Consider the following 18253-nt stretch of genomic DNA (forward strand, 5'->3'; position numbering starts at 1 on the left):
GGACATTTTTGCTATTGAGGGAGTGCAGCGAAGGTTCACCAGACTGATTCGTGGGATGGCAGGACTGACATATGAAGAAGAAAGATTGGATCGACTAGGCTTATATTCACTGGAATTTAGAAGAATGAGAGGGGATCTCATAGGAACATATAAAATTCTGATGGGATTGGACAGGTTAGATGCAGGAAGAATGTTCCCGATGTTGGGGAACTCCAGACCCGGGGTCACAGTCTAAGGATAAGGGGTAAGCCATTTCGGACCGAGATGAGGAGAAACCTCTTCACTCAGAATTGTGAACCTGTGGAATTCTCTACCATAGAAAGTTGTTGGGGCCAGTTCGTTAGATATATTCAAAAGGGAGTTAGATGTGGCCCTTACGGCTAAAGGGATTAAGGGGTATGGAGAGAAAGCAGGAATGGGGTACTGACGTTGCATGATCAGCAATGGCCTGCTCCTGTACCTATTTTCTATGTTTCTAAATAGGTTAGAGGACCAGCGGTCACACATTGAAGTTGTATAAGGTTAGATCTAGGTTAGATGTCAGGAGGTGGTTCTTTTCCCAGAGGATAGTGGTCGTCTCGTGTGGTGGATGTTGATTCGCTGAATTCCTTCAAGTGAGCGCTAGACCTGTTTCTGGCTGGGGCGGAGATCACCTCTTACAGACTCATTTTGAGGGACTGCCTATGATGATGACTACAGGGAATTCAAGGCCAGAGTGATCTGGACTAATTTCGATCGCCTAGATGGGTCAGAAAGGAATTTTCCAGATTTCCCCCACCCCCTCAAATTGGCCTGGGTCCTTTTGTTTCTTTTTAACCTCTCCCAAGGGATTGCATTGTTTCGGGTGGAGCGTATGTAATGGCCCAGTTTTACAGGGCCTATGGCGACTTGATGCAAAGTGCTCTTGGTTTCCGCATGCGATGCGTGTGCGTGAACACCCGGAACTTGTGATCTGTCAAGTTTCTCTTTGACCGATTGTACGCATCCGTGGGAAATTCACTTTTGCTGTTGCGGAGTTGGGCTTTTTGTCCAACTATTGCGCGGTGATTACCCACCAAATGCTTACGCCTGGTAAAAGCAGGCGTATGTCCTTCTGTTACCAGCGTAAGGGTTTAAATGTTAAAATTACATTTTTAAAATTATTTAAGCATTCACTAACATTTTTAAATTAGTTCAGGTTAATTTTGTCCCAGTTAAAAATGTTTAAATCAGTTTTTCAAAAATTTTTTTTTTTTAATTTTAAACATTTAATTAAATGGTATTTTTAAATAAATTTTGAAGCTGTGATCATTAGTTTTATTTCCGTGTTGGGGGGATTGTATTTATTATTATTTATGTTAATGGGGAGTCAGTAACTAAATGGAATCCTCATTCGCATAATGGGAATCCCCCTTTGTCATTGGTTGGCCTGGCCCACCTGATCCCAGGGATGCTTGTGAACCGACTGCGCCCCGAGGATCCGCGGGCCTTACGCAGGAGTGCGGGGCAAGCCCAGGGCTGCAAGAGTCGGAAGCTCTGGAGACACGAGGCAAGTACGGAGTTTTCTTGCGGTCAGGGGGCATCCGCGGGCAGCAAGCCTCCGACCGCAATCTCCAGGCCAATGTGGTACATAAGGTGTCACAATTGTGTTGCACTGGCTCGCTGGACCAGCGGGTCATGACCTGCCCGTCGATTGTTCGTGCGCTCGTAGTTCACTTTTTCGGGTAAGACAGTCTGAGCACACAGTCTGGTGAGCCAGATCAAACTCCATGCCTGCTTCTGTGGTTTGTCCGCACAGACTCTCTCTCTCGACTCCCTGCAGTCGGGAAAGTTTAATCAGGGTGGCATCTTTTCTCTGAGGTTGGGAGGCAGCTGGCGCGGCACAGTGAGTTTATTTTATGATTTTAATGCCTGGTTCCACAGCTGGCCCGATTTTTCTGGTCACAATGGAGGTTGGATAAACAGGAAAAATCGAGTCTGCATGAGAGTTTGTCTAACGTGTGGCTTGCACTGTGCTTCAAAATAAGTACACTGGTAGGTGGGAACGTCAGCATTTTTAAAAACTTGGGGCTAAAAATTAGTTGTATCCTGGTCTGGGGCAGTGGCACCGCTTGGTCATTAATTTCAGCGCTGGGCGATGTTTACCGCCTCCAACCGGGATATTGATTTTTAGCACCCCAAGAGGGGAGTGAAGCGCAAAGGGAGACGTTCCACACCCCTCTCGGGGCGCTAACCCTGATTCCTGGGGTGCTATCGCAGGAGCACTGCTGAAGGTTTGTCGCTCGGAAACCGGCATCCCAGTTGCCTAAAGGGAAGCTCAGCTGGACCACCCGAAAACTGCGAGAAAATGCAACGGAAATTAGCAACAGTGTTGAACCCCCAGAGAGAGAGAGAGATGCATTAGTACAAATAAATTCCATTTTAACCGCTCACCCGTGGAAATATCGCCCTGGTAGCTTCTTGGGGAAAGCAGGTGTCCCAGTCGGGAGTAGCACCAGGCGCTACGGCTGGCCAAAGCAATCATGACCGCGGCGCTACGCGGGCGTTGCACACTCACTGACGTCACCAAATGGGCGGGGCCAGAGTGTACAGTGCCAACTTTTAGTGCCGCTGGTAAACCTGAAGCTCAGGGGCCTTGGCCAATATTTATCCATCAATCATCATCTCTAAAACAGATTATCTGGCCATTATCACGTTACTATTTTGTAAGAGTCTGTTGTGCGTAAATAGGCTGCGTGTTGCCCACATTATATCAGTGACTACAGCTCAAAAGCACTTCATTGGCTGTAAAGCGTGTTGGGACGTCCGGTGTTTGTGAAAGGTGTTCCAAAACCGCTTTGTTATGCAGCTAGGTCTGGACTCGACTCTTTTAACATTTAGCCCCAATTGTTCCCACACCCCTGCTCTTTACCGTTTTGCAAAGTTGCTATTGTATCTGTTTCCACCACCCTTTCAGGCAGTGCATTCCAGATCAGAACCATCCGTTGCGTAAAAACAACTTCTCATCTTCCCCCTTGGCTATGTTGCCAATTATCTTAAATCTGTGTCCTCTGGTTATGCACCCTCCTGCTCGTGGTAAGGGTTTATCCCTATTTACTCTTAACAAAATCCTTCATAATTTTACTCTTAACAAAATCCTTCATAACACCTCTTAAATCTCCCCATCATCCTCTGTTCTAAGGTGGATAATCTCAGCTTCTCATCCCTCCATGTAACTGAGGTCCCTCGTCCCTGGTACCATTCTAGTAAATCTCTTCTGCATCTGCTCCAAGGCCTTGACGGGCTCCCTAAATTATGGTGCCCAGAATTGGACACACCACTCCAGCTGAGGCCCATCCGAGTGATTTTATGAAGGTTTAGCATAACTTCCTTGCTTTTGTACTCAATGTCACTGTTTAAACACAACTTGTCCTGTCACCTTCAAAGATTTTGTGTATGTGAACCCCAAGGTCTCTCTGTACCTGCACCCCCTTTGAAATGGCACAATTAGTTTAGAGCTGCAAGTGGGTGAACTTACTGAAACATATAAGATACTGAGAAGGCTCGACAAGGTAGATGCAGAGCGGATGTTTCTGCTCGTGGGGGAATCTAGAACTAGGGGGCATAGTTTCAGAATAAGGGGTTGCCCGTTTAGAACTGAGATGAGAAGGAATTTCTTCTGAGGGTCGTAAGTCTGTGGAATTCTCTGCCTCAGAGAGCTGTGGAGGCTGGGTCATTGAATATATTTAAGGTGGAGGTAGACAGATCTTTGAATGATAAGGAAGTAAAGGGTTATGGGGAGCGGGCAGGGAAGTGGCGCTGAGTCCATGATCAGATCAGCCATGATCTTATTAAATGGCGGAGCAGGCTCGAGGGGCCAAATGGCCTACTCCTGTTCCTATTTCTTCTTCTGTTCTTCTTAACTTGGCACAGTCCAAGGATTGAAGTTGGGCCTTCCTCGGTTTTTTTTGTATGATGCTGTACCACAATAGGTAGTTCACTGAACCACCGGCACATTGTGTACATTTGGAAGAAATTGTTTTATTTCTTCCCTCCCTGGCTTAGATGTGGGATTGGGAGTTGAATTCCTGCTGCTGTTTTATTTTGAGCGTGCTGAGCAGCGATAAAGTAGATGGTAGAAATCAGTGCTGCTTGCTGACGGTTTTTTGAGGCGATCCATGCCCCAATAAGATCTTGCCTGAGGACTACTCAAAGGAATGCCACAGGGAGTGATGGGACACAAGTCTATACCTGTAACTCCCCATACACTGTGCGTGAAGATATCCCGTACATAAAGGTGTGGGCTGCGGCTCAGTGAGCAGCACTCTCGCCTCTGAGTCAGAAGGTTGTGGGTTCAAGTCCCACCTCACGGACTTGAGCACATCTTCTCGGCTGACACTTCAGTGCAGTGCTGCAGAGTCGGATGAGATGTTAAACCGAGACCCCCACCTGCCCTTTTGGGGTGAGCGTAAAAGATCCCACGCCACTATTTCAGGAAGAGCAGGGGAGCTTATCCCTGTTACCCTGGCTGACATTTATCGCTCAAATCAACAGCACTAAAGCAGATCATCTGGTCATTATTTCATAGTTTGTGGGGCCTTGCTCCGAACTGACCCCCGTCCGGACGGAATTCCTCAATCGGCGCCAAACCCCGGAACCTCCCTCGGGAGCCGGCGCCTCACAACTTGAGCCGCCTCGGGGAAATCCCCTCCGTGCCTTTCAGTTCTGCGCGGAGGGGTTTCCTGTACGGGCTGCTCCTGCACACTCTCCACCTTGCCATCCTCGTCTGCCGTCCGGACACGCCATGGCGTATCATCTTGCCGTCCGGAGGAGGCGGGGGTCTCCGATGGAGTGCACTCTACGCGGGAGTCCTCCCACTGTTTATCGGGGGCCTGGAGGGTGGTGCACGGAGCAGTCCCGTGCAATAAATTTTTAAGCCGGTTCACGGGCTCCCAGGCCGCCTGCAATTTCTGCGGTCTGGAGGAGTCCGTGTTCCACGTTTTTATTGAATGTACGAGGTTGCAGCCCCTGTTCCATTATTTGAAGGGGCTGCTCCTCAATTTCTGGTTGCACCTCAGTCCCACACTCCTGATCTTTGGGCACCCTGTGCGGAGGGGAGCGGGTAGGTCCGAGGGCCTCCTCGTAGGACTGCTCCTGGGCACGGCCAAGGGTGCCATCAGCCAGTCCAGGCAGCGTGCGGTCGAGCGGGTCGTTCAGCCTGACTGCCTGCCTCTCTTTCGCGCCTGCATCCGGGCCAGGGTGTCCCTAGAGATGGAGCATGCGGTGTCCACCGGTACGCTCGCGGCCTTCCGCGAGAGGTGGGCGCCGGAGGGACTGGAGTGCATTGTCACCCCCGGCAACCAAATTTTAATTTGATTTTTATATGTTTTAAAGTTTAATTTGTTTTAATTGCCGGATTTTTAGTATCCCCCTCCCCTTTTATAGGGGGCACTTGTAAAATATATCATTTTAATGCCCCAAAAATATCTTTAAAAAAACCCACAAAAAAAAAAACAAAAAAATAAAAAGAAGGGCAGTTAAAAGTGTCTGGAGTGTCCCCCAGATCAGGGGGCACTTGATCTAATTTTTATTTTGTTCCCCCCCCCCCCCCCCACCCAAAAGAGTTGTGGGGCCTTGCTGGGTGCAAACTGGCTGCTGCGTCTCCTGCATGAGAACACTAACGATACTTGTACCACTTCATTGGCTGTAAAGCGCTTTGGGAGATCCATCGGGTGGTGAAAGGCACTGTACAAGTTCGTTCTTGAAAGAGAGAGTTGCTCCCAGGAATGTTGCTCAGCATTCCCAATTTAAAAAATGAACACTGCAACAAGATGAACAAGTAAGGAGACTAAGTGAGCTTGCCGTGTGTCTTGATGAGTGAGAACTTGCGGAATGGGGGGGGGGGGGGGGGTTTGTGGGTGCGTAGCAGAGGCAAGAGGAATTACAAAGCCCTACAAATTAGCAGATCAATTATTTCAAAAAAAAAACTTTCACTTGCAATTTTATACTTGACAAACTTTATTAAGGTGTGTATTGTATCTTTAAAAGGGAAAATTTAGATCAATGTTTATGCAAGGAGTTACGATTTGGAATGCACTGGCTGAAAGGGTGTGGAAATAGATTCAACAGTATCTTTCGATAAGGGAATTGGATATTATATATAAAGAACACATTTGTGGGGAAAGGGGAGGGGAGTGGGACTAATTGGATAGCTCTACCGAAGGCACGATAGGCTGAATGGCCTCTTCCTGTGTTGCATCATTCTGTAAACAACTTTTGCTCGGTGAATTTGCACACTGAATTACTCTGAGCTATCAGTTTTACGTGTTGGAGTAGTGGGCCCCGAGATCTTTTCCCATACTGTCTCAAATATCTGGTTGGATTTCATGTAATAAACCTCATTTAATCCTTTTTTTAAATGTTGATGTTTTTCAGCAAATATTTGGTGTGAAACCAATTTAGTTTTATTCCATGTCCCATTTGATTGGCAGACATTGCCTTAATTGGCCTCGGGCTTGGGTGGAACAATATCGCCTTCAATTGAGCCCAGCAAGAGTGTTTTGATGGAGTGATGGATAAAAAAAATAGAGAGAAAATGCTGGAAAACACTCGGATGTTCAGGCAGCCTCTGGTGAGAGAGTGAAGCTGAGTTTTAAAAAAAAAGATTCATTCTGGGATGTGGGCGTCGCTGGCGAGCCCAGCATTTATTGCCCATCCCTAATCGCCCTTGAGAAGGTGGTGGTGAGCTGCCTTCTTGAACCGCTCAAGTCCTTTTGTTGAGTCTCTCTCTCTCTCTCTCTCTCTCTCTCGTGTCTGTCTGTCTGTCTCTCTCTCGTGTCTGTCTGTCTGTCTCTCTCTCGTGTCTGTCTGTCTGTCTCTCTCTCGTGTCTGTCTGTCTCTCTCTCTCTCGTGTCTGTCTGTCTCTCTCTTTCTCGAGTCTGTCTGTCTCTCGTCTCTCTCTCTCCACAGATGGTGTCTGACCTGCTGTGTATATTCCAGCATTTTTCTACTTTTATTTCAGATTTTCAGCATCCACAGTATTTTGCTTTTGTGTCGAGTGCGTGATGACTGTCTTGGCCGAATAGCCTCTTGACTTACTTGGTAGGCTTATGTTTGGATGGGGGAAAAAACGAGCACTTGGACAGGTGGCAGTATCTGGAGAACTTGTATACTTGGAAGAGGTGCCATTGTCAGGGGACGAGTTTGTTTTTATATACCTGAAGAATGTTTCTGTTTTAAAGGAAGCTTTGTTCTGAAGTTGTTAACTTTATTCGATCGATGAGATAGAAACATAGAGACATAGAAAATAGGTTCAGGAGTAGGCCATTCGGCCCTTCGAACCTGCACCGCCATTCAATGAGTTCATGGCTGAACATGCAACTTCAGTACCCCATTCCTGCTTTCTCGCCATACCCCTTGATCCCCCTAGTAGTAAGGACTACATCTAACAGTAAGGATTACATCTAACATGTTAGCATTTTCTGACATGACTTTATGCAGGGTTTTTATTCTAGTTTTGAATGTGGGGGTAGTACGTGCGTGGACTTGGACAAATTTGTTGGTGAAAAGGGTGTCCCTCTTGACATGCTTAGCTGCTGGCAGTTCTACACTGGTTTGGAATCGGCAGTTGCTCCCAGAAATGCTGCTCAGCATTCCCAATGCTATCCTGACCATGCAGGAATGGTTCTGAATCGGCCAACGATGAGGTAGTCTGCTCTCTGTGTGAAAGACTCGTCAGTGCCTCCAACTACTACTGATTGCACAAGTAGCATGATACCAGATCTTCGAGGTTGTACCTAACGGGGAAGATTGAACATGCTGGGCCTCGTTTCTCGAGAATAGAGAAGACTGAGGGGGTGACCTGATCGAGCTCTTTAAGATTATAAAAAAAGGGTTTGATGGGGTAGATGTAGAGAAGATGTTTCCACTTGCGAGGGAGACCAGAACTAGGGGCCATAAATATAGATCGTGACTAATAAATCCCATAGGGAATCATGAGAAACCTCTTTATCCAAAGAGTGGCTAGAATGTGGAACTTGCTACCACAAGGATTAGTTGATAAATAGCAGATGCATTTAAGGGGAAGCTAGATAAACACATTGAGGGAGAAAGGAATAGAAGGATATGTTGATGGGGTGAGATGAAGTAAGGTGGGAGGAGGCTCGTGGGGAGCATAAACACCGGCACGGACCTGTTCAGCCGTGTTATGTTTAGAATAACTCCACAAGACTGTATATCTTAAGCTCAAACTGCTGTGACCTTGGTCTCTTTAGTGTAACTCCAGAGTGAGGAGACAGCATGGTAGACTGCCTTTTATATCTGCTTGCCCGGGGTTTGCAGGTGACCCTTGGGTCTCCCACAGGTGCGCCCCCTGGTGGCAGGTCTTACACATTGGTAATGTTTACATACATAACCGGCCGAATGGCCTGTTTCTGTGCTGTAAATACTCTAATATGTCATGGAGAGACAGCTGCTGCTTCTGCCACATCTGATACTGACCTCCATCCCGCTAAAGGAGTTGCTTCTCTCCCCTACTGAGGTTATACTGGAGTAAGTCATTACCGATTTACCCCCCCCCACCCTGGGGTACTTTGTTCAACTGGCTGTTGATCTGAGCCTGGATGGTGAGTGTTGCAAGCCTGTTTGGCTGTGGAAGGCAGAAAAGCTGAACCTGATCCTGTCCTCGCCTGACATTTACAGAATGCGGGGGATTAATTGGATAGCAGCCTGACCTGTTCATTGTGGCTTTGGTTTTTCATTTATTCCTTACCGTGGGTAGCACTCTCTGTCCTCTGAGTCAGAAGATTGTGGCTTCAGGTCCCACCTCAGCGACTTGAGCACAAAAATCTAGGCTGACACTCCGTGGCAATACTGAGGGAGTGCTGCACTGTCAGAGGTGCCATCTTTCGGATGAGACGTTAGACCAAGGCCCCGTCTGCTCTCTCGGGTAGGCATAAAAGATCCCGTGGCGCTATTTCAAAGACGAGCAGGGGAGTTATCTCTGGTGTCCTGGCCAGTATTTATCCCTCAACCAATATCACCTGAAGTAGATTATCTGCTCACTTTCATATTGTGGGAGCTTGCTTTACACAAATTGGCTACCGCATTTCCTATATTACAACAGTGACTACACTTCAAAAGTACTTCATTGGCTGTAATCGCTTTGGGACACCCTGAGGTCATGAAAGGTGCGATTATAAAAACAACTCTTTTTCTCTTTTTTTTCTTAGTGAGCTGAGATCACAGTCGAGCCCCAGTTGGCAGGTTTGAACGTAAAGGCATGGGAATAATCAAGGATAAAGTTACTGAGCTAAAAAAGTATGATCCATACATCTGTATGGGGTCACAGTATCAAAATATGCATGTAACAGTAATAGTGAGCTTCGCAGGATACAAACGGGCTTGTAGTAGATTAGGAAGATCTAAGCCTGATGGAATTTAATGTAGAGAAATGTGTAAAGTGATCCATTTTTGGATGTGGTAGAGGAAATGTGCATTACATTATAAAACTTCGAGGAGCAGAGGAACTTGGAGAATTAAGTATACAAATGAGTGAGCAGGCTGATAAAGCTGTGTGTGTATATGTGTGTGTGTGTATATATTTATATATTATATAAATAAAATATACATATAATAAGTTAAGAATACGGAGTGAGTTTTTAGAAATGGAGGCATAGAATACAAAAACAACTTTGTTATATAGTGCTTTTAACACGGTAAAACGTTCCAAGGCGTGTCACCAGGAGTGGGATCAAACAATATTGACATTTGAGGGGGTGCGCGAGAAGCTAGAATTCGAGGAGCGCAAAGATCTCTGAGGGTTGTAGGAGATTACAGAGATGGAGAGGAGTGAGCCGATGGAGGGATTCGAAAACCAGGATCAGAGACCGATGTAGGTCAGTGAGCGCAGTGATGGGTGAATGGCACTTGGTGCAAGTTGGGATACGGGCGGCAGAGTAATAGCAAAGAGGTCATGCGAAACCTATACAAATGATTGGGTAGGTTGCAGTCAGAATATTGCGTCCAAGAAGGATGTCAAGACTGGAGAGGGAGCCGAGGAGATTCATTATGATGATTGCAACAATGTGAGACTTGTATAATGAGGAAAAATTAGAGAAATGTTTTTTCCCCTCATTAGAATAGGGAGGATAAAGAAGCAATATGATGGGTAAGCAAAGGTGGAGTTTTGATATAAGTTGGGTGGTGGAGGTACACTGGTTGGAAACTAGAGGGTACAGATTTAAGATCAAAATAATTGAGTGATGGGGCAGTTTGTTTTTAATACAGAGTTGTTGGGACATGGAATCCCCTGCCAGAAACCGTTGTGAAGGAGAATCCAGAATAGCTTTTAAAAGAAAGACTTACATTTATATAGCGCCTTTCACGACCACCAGACGTCTCAAAGCGCTTTACAGCCAATGAAGTACTTTTGGAGTGTAGTCACTGTTGTAATGTGAGAAATTTGCGCACAGCAAGCTCCCACAAACAGCAATGTGATAATGACCAGATAATCTGTTCTTGTTATGTTGATTGAGGGATAAATATTGGCCCAGGACACCAGTGATAACCTCCCCTGCTCTCCTTCGAAATAGTGCCATGGGATCTTTTACGTCCACCTGAGAGGGTAGACGGGGCCTCGGTTTAACGTCTCATCTGAAACATGGCACCTCAGCGTTCCTTCAGCACTGCACTGGAGTGTCAGCCTTGAGGTGAAAACTGCTCATAAAATGACTGAATTGTAACATGCAAAGTAATAGGTGTGGCATGATGGAATTTTTAAAATCATTGGTAAGTTTCAAAAATAAATGTAATGAGGGGTGGGTGCTGGAGGGTAGGACTAAGTGGATAGTTCTTTGAGTGAGCTGGCAGAGACAATGGATCGAGTGGCCTCTGAGCTGTGAAATCGTACAATTCTTATCACTTGGTTTATCTAGAAGTACGCTGTAGGAAAATTGTACTTGTGTCAACATCTGAGAAGGTGCAAATCCCACTCCGTGATGGAACTCCAGTAAAATTCTCCTTTTTGTATGGGTATTTAAAAAAAAAAATAAAATCTCAATACTTCTATGAAGCGTCTTGGGACATTTTGCTCCGTTAAAAACGCTACATAAATTCAAGTTGTTGATACTTCATTTTTGCATCTGTAAGAGCCTGTCTGCTTTAAAAAAAGTGCAGTAGCGGCCATCTCGCCAAAATAAAGAGAGAGATTTCAGCAACACCAATATTGTATGTTGCGTCCCGTTCCCCCCCCCCCCTCCCCCCCCCAAAAGTAGGAGAGGCTAGAATCAGTTTGATTTGACTGCTCTACAATCTCTGAAAGAACTCGACTATAAATCTGCCCCCTGTAATTAGTATTTTTTTTTAACTTGCTCTCAGGACCACTATCGGTAACTGGCACATTCAGAAGCACACACGACTAAGTTGCTCTTCAATGGGGGAATCATCCAGGGTCTGTCGTAACCCCAGCGCTCACTCTCTCTGGGTACTCGCTGCTCTGTGCTCCCAGCTCCCATCTGCAGCACCGCCTCGCATATGGTGTGGCCTTTATCTTTTAAAGAAATCAAACCGGCAGCAATACGCAGCGGTTTGGTTTATAAAGTGGAGGTGTAATACTAGGGTGAAATAAAGGAGTGTAGTGTCTGGAACCATTTCAAGTTGGCATCTCTTGGGTGACTTTGTAAATTGCGCCTTTAAATTATGTAATTGTTGGGTTTGTGTGTGTACATGTCCAAAAAGCCAGCAACATTTGCCGGCTGATCGGCAAATCTAGGCCTCCGAGTTAGCTTTTTCAGTTCCAGATGGAATTGGGGATATGGGGGAATGAGATGGTGGCTACGTTTTAGTACTGCGTTAGAAGGACTAGGGCATGTAACTGGCAAACCGAAAGCAAATGATTAATCCTACCCAGATTTGGTTTTGTTTTCTGTGTGCTCCATTGTTTTTCTTGGCACCACCAGATGTTGGCTATCAATAATGTGTCAGCCTTGGCACAGTTGGTAGTGCACTCGCCTCAGAGTCCGAAGTCGTGGATTCAAGCCTAACTCCAGATATTTGATCCAGATACGCAATCCAGGCTGACACTCCAGTGCAATACTGAATGAGCGTGCAGCACTGTCGGATGTTTGAAGAACCGGGGCCCCGTCTGCCCCCTCGGATGGATGAGAGAGAGAGACGACAACACTATTCGAAGATGGGCAGGGGCGTTCTCTCTGGTGGTTCTGGCCAGTATTTACCCCTCAACCAACATCAACGAATCAGATGATCTGGTCATTGTCACATTGCTGCTTGCTATGTGCAAATGGGCTGCCGCGTTTCCCAACATGGGAGGAGGCAACATGGGCATGTGTCCCTGTCAGTTGAACAGGGACAGGCACTTTCCAGCAGAGAGCACTGGCCAGTGATTTTGAAGTGAGGCCGTTTGTGATGTTCTCCCTCCTTGTCTCTGAAAACCAAGACAAACTAGTCCCCGCTCTTTTCTCTTTTTCCCCCCCTTTTTTTTTTCTCTCTCGCGCTCTCTCCCTCTCTCTCGCGCTCTCTCTCTCTCTCCCTCTCTCTCTCCCTCTCTCTCTCCCTCTCCCTCTCCCTCTCCCTCTCCCTCTCCCTCTCCCTCTCCCTCTCCCTCTCCCTCTCCCTCTCCCTCTCGCGCTCTCTTCCCCCCTCTCGCGCTCTCTTCCCCCCTCTCGCGCGCTCTCCCCCAACCACACAACCGGAGATCAACTGCACCACAACAAACCAGGGATCGAAACCTGGGGTCCATCTGGTCTGCATAGTTCAGTAGCAAGTGAGACAGTGTGTTGAAGTTATAAATATAGCGTAGCCAAGAGCAAAGTGGCGCTCCTTTTACTCCATACTCACCTGGTGAGGACCGGGGATGGATGCACCTATGTTTCTCCCCACCCCTCCCCCAACTCGCTTTTTCAAGGAGGCTGCTTGCTACCGCTGCCAAGACAAACCTGTAGAACAGTGAAAGAAAGATAGATTTACATTTATACACTGCCTTTCATGACCTCTGGACGTCCCAAAGTGTTTTACAGCCAATTAGGCACTTTCAAAGTGTAGTCACTGTTACAGTACATAAGAAATAAGAGTAGGCCATTTGGCCCCTCGAGCCTGCTCCGCTATTCAATAAGATCATGGCTGCTCTGATCATGGACTCAGCTCCACTTCCTTGCCCACCCCCCCCATAACCCTTAACTCCCTTATCTCTCAAAGATCTGTATGTCTCCACCTTAAATACATTCAATGCCTCAGCCTCCACAGCTCTCTGGGGCAGAGAATTCCAACAATTCACGACCCTCGGAGAAGAAATTCCTCCTCGTCTATGTTTTAAATGGGCCACCCCTTGTTCTGAAACTATGCCCCCTAGTTCTAGATTTCCATGAGGGGAAACATCCTCTCTGCATCTGTCCTGTGTCGTATCCCAATATGAATCTCTCCCTTTTCGAGCGAAGGAATAAAATAGGGTGGTGGGACGGAAAGGCAAAGGAGAAATATCATCCCGCTTCTTTGGTGGGGTTTTTGCATCATTATCTGATCTATTTTTCCTCTATTTGCAGGACCCCATGCCAACAATAATGACTACCGACCACCCTGCACGTCAGCTTCTGGACTTCAATCAGAAGCTCGACATTAACCTACTGGATAATGTTGTCAATTGCTTGTATCATGGGGAGGGCCCACAGGTAAGAAAATGGTTGGCAATCTTTCTCTTGGCATGGTATGTTTGTTTTAAGTAACACGTTTATGTATATTCTTGCTTTGCTTTAAAAAGAGTAAATGATGGCCTATGAATAAATATGGTCCACCAGATTCATTGCTTCTCTCTCTCCCCAGCAACGAATGGCACAAGAGATATTAACCCATTTAAAAGAACATCCAGACGCTTGGACCAGGGTTGACACTATCCTAGAATTTTCCCAGAATATGAACACAAAGGTAAGTAAGATTTGAAAAAGAAAAGTCCTATTGGTTACAAAACAACCCGAAGGGAAAATAAAAGACAACATACATATAAAAGTCTTATTGGTTACAAAACAAATATATTATATATATATAATTATTATGTATATAAATCAATGCCTCGCTGCTTTTTCAAGTGACGTCTTCAGAAGAACGCAAAAGGAAGTACTGAGGTGAGCTGTTAAACAGCAGCCAAAAGTGGGGCTGCTGAGACAGCCAACAGAGGCAGCAGATTGCTTGATGATAAACCCTGGCTCTGTTACCAGTTAACCCCAATTAGGCAGTGGCTATTATTACTTCCAATTACAGCTGCTAGCTTTAATTAACTTTATAGACATACTTACATGGAGATCTTGAGAGAAAGAACAAATCTCCCTTCCAGGAGCAGGAGGAGGCCATTCAGCCCCTCGAGCCTGTTCCATCATTCAATTCGATCATGGCGGATCTGTATCCTAACTCCGTCTACTCTTGGTTCCGTAACCTTTATTACCCTTGGCTGAAAACAATCTATCCATCTCCGTTTCGAAATTTTCACTTGACCCTTAGTCTCAACTGTTTTTTTGGGGGAAGAAAGTTCCAGAATTCCACCAAAGAAAGACTTGCCTTTCACAACCTCATGATCGCTCAAAGCGCTTTAGACCAATTAAGTGCTTTTGTTGTAATGTAGGAAACTACTGTGTGTGAAGAAGTGTTACCTGAGCTACCCCTGAACAGCCTAGCCCTAATTTTAAGGGTGTGTCCCCTTGTTCTGGTCTCTTCCCACGGGAGGAAATAGTTTATCTCTCTCTCTATCCTATCAAACCCTTCCATCATCGTCACCACTTCAATTAGATCACTGCTGATTCTTCTATACTCGTGGATTTCAGCTAATGCCAAAGAGTGGCCTGAAGGATGAATTGATCACCCTGCTCGCCCGCTCGCCCACCCCCTCGCGCGCTCGCTTGCTCTCTGTCTGGCTCTGTCATTCCTTTCCTGGAATCACGTGTCCAATCTTTGATGATCAAAGTGCTAATGTCGAAAGTTCAAGGTGCTGCTCACTTCCATGCACTGCTGGATAGGAAATGTGTGCTTTGGACCAGAAGAAGAAAATGACTATAAATGTGTTAGCAATCTTTACCTTGTAAATCAGAGTTCTGTATCTTAGCAGCTTAAAACAGCTGTCTATATGTCCAGCTACTGATGGGATGACTGGGGTGGGGGACGAGAGAAGGAGAAACCAGGCCTTTACTTGCGTTAGTTGTTGATGAACCATAGTAATTTGGTTTGTATGCCTAAAGTACCTGCTCTTAAGATACATTAATAACCAACTTCCAGATGAGAGGGCTTCCCCTGCCGCTTGCCACAATGGGCAGCCCCATCCCTGGGGGCTGTTGCCCATTAACTGGCTGCTCAGTAGCACTGACCAGAGATGTGATGCATCATCTTGGCCAGAGACGATTCAGGGAGGCCTCCAAATGTTGTTGGGGGTGGATCTTCTATATTATTAAAACAGCACTGATGATTTGTAATCTTTGTTTCTCAGTACTATGCCTTGCAGATACTGGAAAATGTGATCAAAACCCGGTGGAAAATACTTCCGAGAAATCAGTGTGAAGGTGAGCTGTACAGTTTTCTTCTTGTCTCAAGTGTGTGTGTGTTGTTAAAAAAAATCAGACACTTTATTAATATTTCTCATTTTCCCCCTTGCAGGAATAAAAAAGTATGTTGTTGGCTTAATTATTAAAACATCTTCAGAGACCTTGGAGGTAAAGTATAAATTATGTACCTAGAATATTATTTCAGCTTTGTGGGTTTTTTTTCTTCATTTCTGATCCTTAATCCGGAGATTTTGGGTTCTTGGCTAATCCTTTGAATTCTCCCTTATACCATTTTTTCTGTCTCTCTTTCCCCCCCCCCCCCCCCCCCCCACCTTTCAAATTTAGTCCTATGCTTCCGTGGTGGGTGAGACTTGATCAACTAGGGAAACTGCTGGAATGAATGGGGGAAGGGGAAGGGGGGCAGGGAAAGCAGGAGTTTTCATTGCTTTCAAAAAAAATATGGGTATTAAATAGTGAGCGCATAGCAGGCTATTTGACCATGGGTGGGGGGGGGAGGAGGTGCTGGGGGCCATTTTAGTTGAGTCTGGCTCTGTCCTTGTCTGGTATTCGCATTCGTGTATGGCAATTCAGGATAAGACCATCTGACTTTATTTTTCTCCTTCAACCCACGGAGGAAATTTCACTCGTGTGATTTTCTAGGATGTTTTTTTTTAATGGTTCATTCACCGGATGTGGGTGTCACTGGCAAGGCCAGCATTTATTGCCCATCCCTAATTGCCCTTGAGAAGGTGGTGAGCCGCCGCCTTTAACCGCTGCAGTCCGTGTGGTGAAGGTGCCGTTAGGGAGGGAGTTCCAGAATTTTGACCCAGCGACGATGAAGGAACGGCGATATATTTCCAAGTCAGGATGGTGTGTGACTTGGGGGGGAACGTGGATGTGATGGTGTTCCCATGCGCCTGCTGCCCTTGTCCTTCTAGGTGGTAGAGGTCGCGGGTTTGGGAGGTGCTGCAGAAGAAGCCTTGGCGAGTTGCTGCAGTGCATCTTGTAGATGGCACACACTGCAGCCACGGTGCACCGGTGGTGGAGGGTGTGAATGTCCATGTTAAATTAAAAATGAATGCTGAGGCTAAATAACTTTATTTTCATGTTTTAATCAACATGTTTCTGTCTTTTTCTTCTAGAAAGATAAAGTTTATCTTGGAAAACTGAATATGATTCTTGTCCAGGTTGGTAAAAGTTTGATGATGCAAACTTTTAAAAAAGGGATCTCTTTTTTTTTTCCCTGAACAGTATGTAAACCCGATGTAAATTTTGAAGTAGTAATTAAGTCATTGCTTTGATTGGGGAATGGTTTGAGATATTGCTGTGGTGTGTTTTACATTCTGGTCGGGGCTGACTGGTTTCCCCTTGACCCACCGGGCCGATGTACCCGGGACTGAGTGACGGGGTAAACAGCCAGAGATCCCACTCCTCATGCTTGTACAGAGACCCTTACTGCTGGAAAGTCGATCTGGGCTTGGCTGTGACACCCACATCACGCTGGAATAGCTGTTTAGGGAAATATGCGAAGAATGGCCACGTAATGTAGGGGACAGCTCGTGCCTTTGGAACTGGACCCCAATGTTGTTCGCTGTCTTCAGGAGACGGGGAGAAAATTGGAAGGAAGGGGAGGGGTAGATTTCTGTCTTCGATCGCTACCCGCCGCTACGTATTTTCACATGCAGGTCTGGTGAGAGCAGGTTCAGGCTGGGCTGCGCTAGCGCTCACGGTCGAATGGCCTGTCTCGCTCAAATGTCTGCGCTCGCTCACACATGATGCAGAGATACCTGGGTGAGGTGCTGCAGGACTGCGACTGGAACGATGTCCCAGCAGGGTCCCGGCACCTTTTTGATTGGGAGGAGGAGGGGCCGAGAAGAGAAAGAAAGACGAGAAGGTACGGAGGGGTGGGGGGACTTAGTACTGCCATTTTGAATCCCAATGCATATTTTAAGTGGTGTATGACCTTGTTGGTGATGGGAACGGAATTTGCTCATTTTCTTTTGTATATAATTCTTTATTTAAGGAATCCAGCTTGACGATACAACATTTTTCTGCGTTTTTGTTTTATAAATTTCAGAAACTGCAGCTGTAAAAGGCAAGCAATTGCTGGCTGGCAACAGTGTTTCAGGTTAAGTCTGGTAAGAGAGAATAAGAACAAGCTGATTCCTTCCACAGGCCATATCCAGTCTTCCTTACTGTGGACTCTGCCCAATTTTATTGATCTCCTCCTGAAGTGAAGTTCTGCAAAAAAATTCTTCCCCCAGATCCCACCCACCCCCCACCCGAAGATAACCGAGCAAAATTCAGGAACATCACTCCACGTACAGCCTACGTTGTCCACTCCTGGCTGAAGGTTTTTCCTCCATTCTGTTCGGTGCAGCAGCACATGTGCAGATTTTGTTTAATAACCTTCTGAACCGGATGCTTTCTTCTCCGAGTAGTTGCTTGATGTGCAGTGTTGTTTTGGCTTGCGCATCTGTTCCACATAATCTTAGAGGGGAGGTGCGGTGGGATTGGGGGGTGTGCACTGGGTGGGAGCAACGCTCCTTCTGATCTCTCGTTGGTCCGCTGCAGTTTCTTGAGCTAGATTTGCACCGAGTGCCACGTGCACCAGAAGGTTGGTTCTGCTTTATTTGCTTGTTTAGATCCTGCGGGATATTGGTCTGTTACTTCCAGCTGAAGAGGGTGAAAGAGGGACCTGTTCCTGTTGGTAAATCAATGGAGTTAACGCGTCTGTTGTTCCCCTGTTTTTTTTCCTC

At 46.2% G+C, this 18253-nt stretch overlaps 1 protein-coding gene across 1 annotated transcript in view; it reads left to right on the top strand.

The window, feature by feature from the left end:
- The first annotated feature begins 5780 nt into the window (after nucleotides 1-5780).
- The window catches only part of LOC139263472 (exportin-1-like), a 70524-nt gene continuing 58051 nt past the window's right edge, over nucleotides 5781-18253 (top strand). The window contains exons 1-6 of the mRNA XM_070879611.1: nucleotides 5781-5797; nucleotides 13515-13640; nucleotides 13792-13893; nucleotides 15440-15512; nucleotides 15607-15662; nucleotides 16637-16681. Coding sequence (XP_070735712.1) covers nucleotides 13521-13640; nucleotides 13792-13893; nucleotides 15440-15512; nucleotides 15607-15662; nucleotides 16637-16681 — 396 coding nt within the window. The 5' untranslated portion in view covers nucleotides 5781-5797; nucleotides 13515-13520. The remainder of the gene's footprint in view (nucleotides 5798-13514; nucleotides 13641-13791; nucleotides 13894-15439; nucleotides 15513-15606; nucleotides 15663-16636; nucleotides 16682-18253) is intronic.

This window comes from Pristiophorus japonicus, chromosome 4, assembly GCF_044704955.1.
Source record: "Pristiophorus japonicus isolate sPriJap1 chromosome 4, sPriJap1.hap1, whole genome shotgun sequence".
Lineage (NCBI taxonomy): Eukaryota > Metazoa > Chordata > Chondrichthyes > Pristiophoridae > Pristiophorus > Pristiophorus japonicus.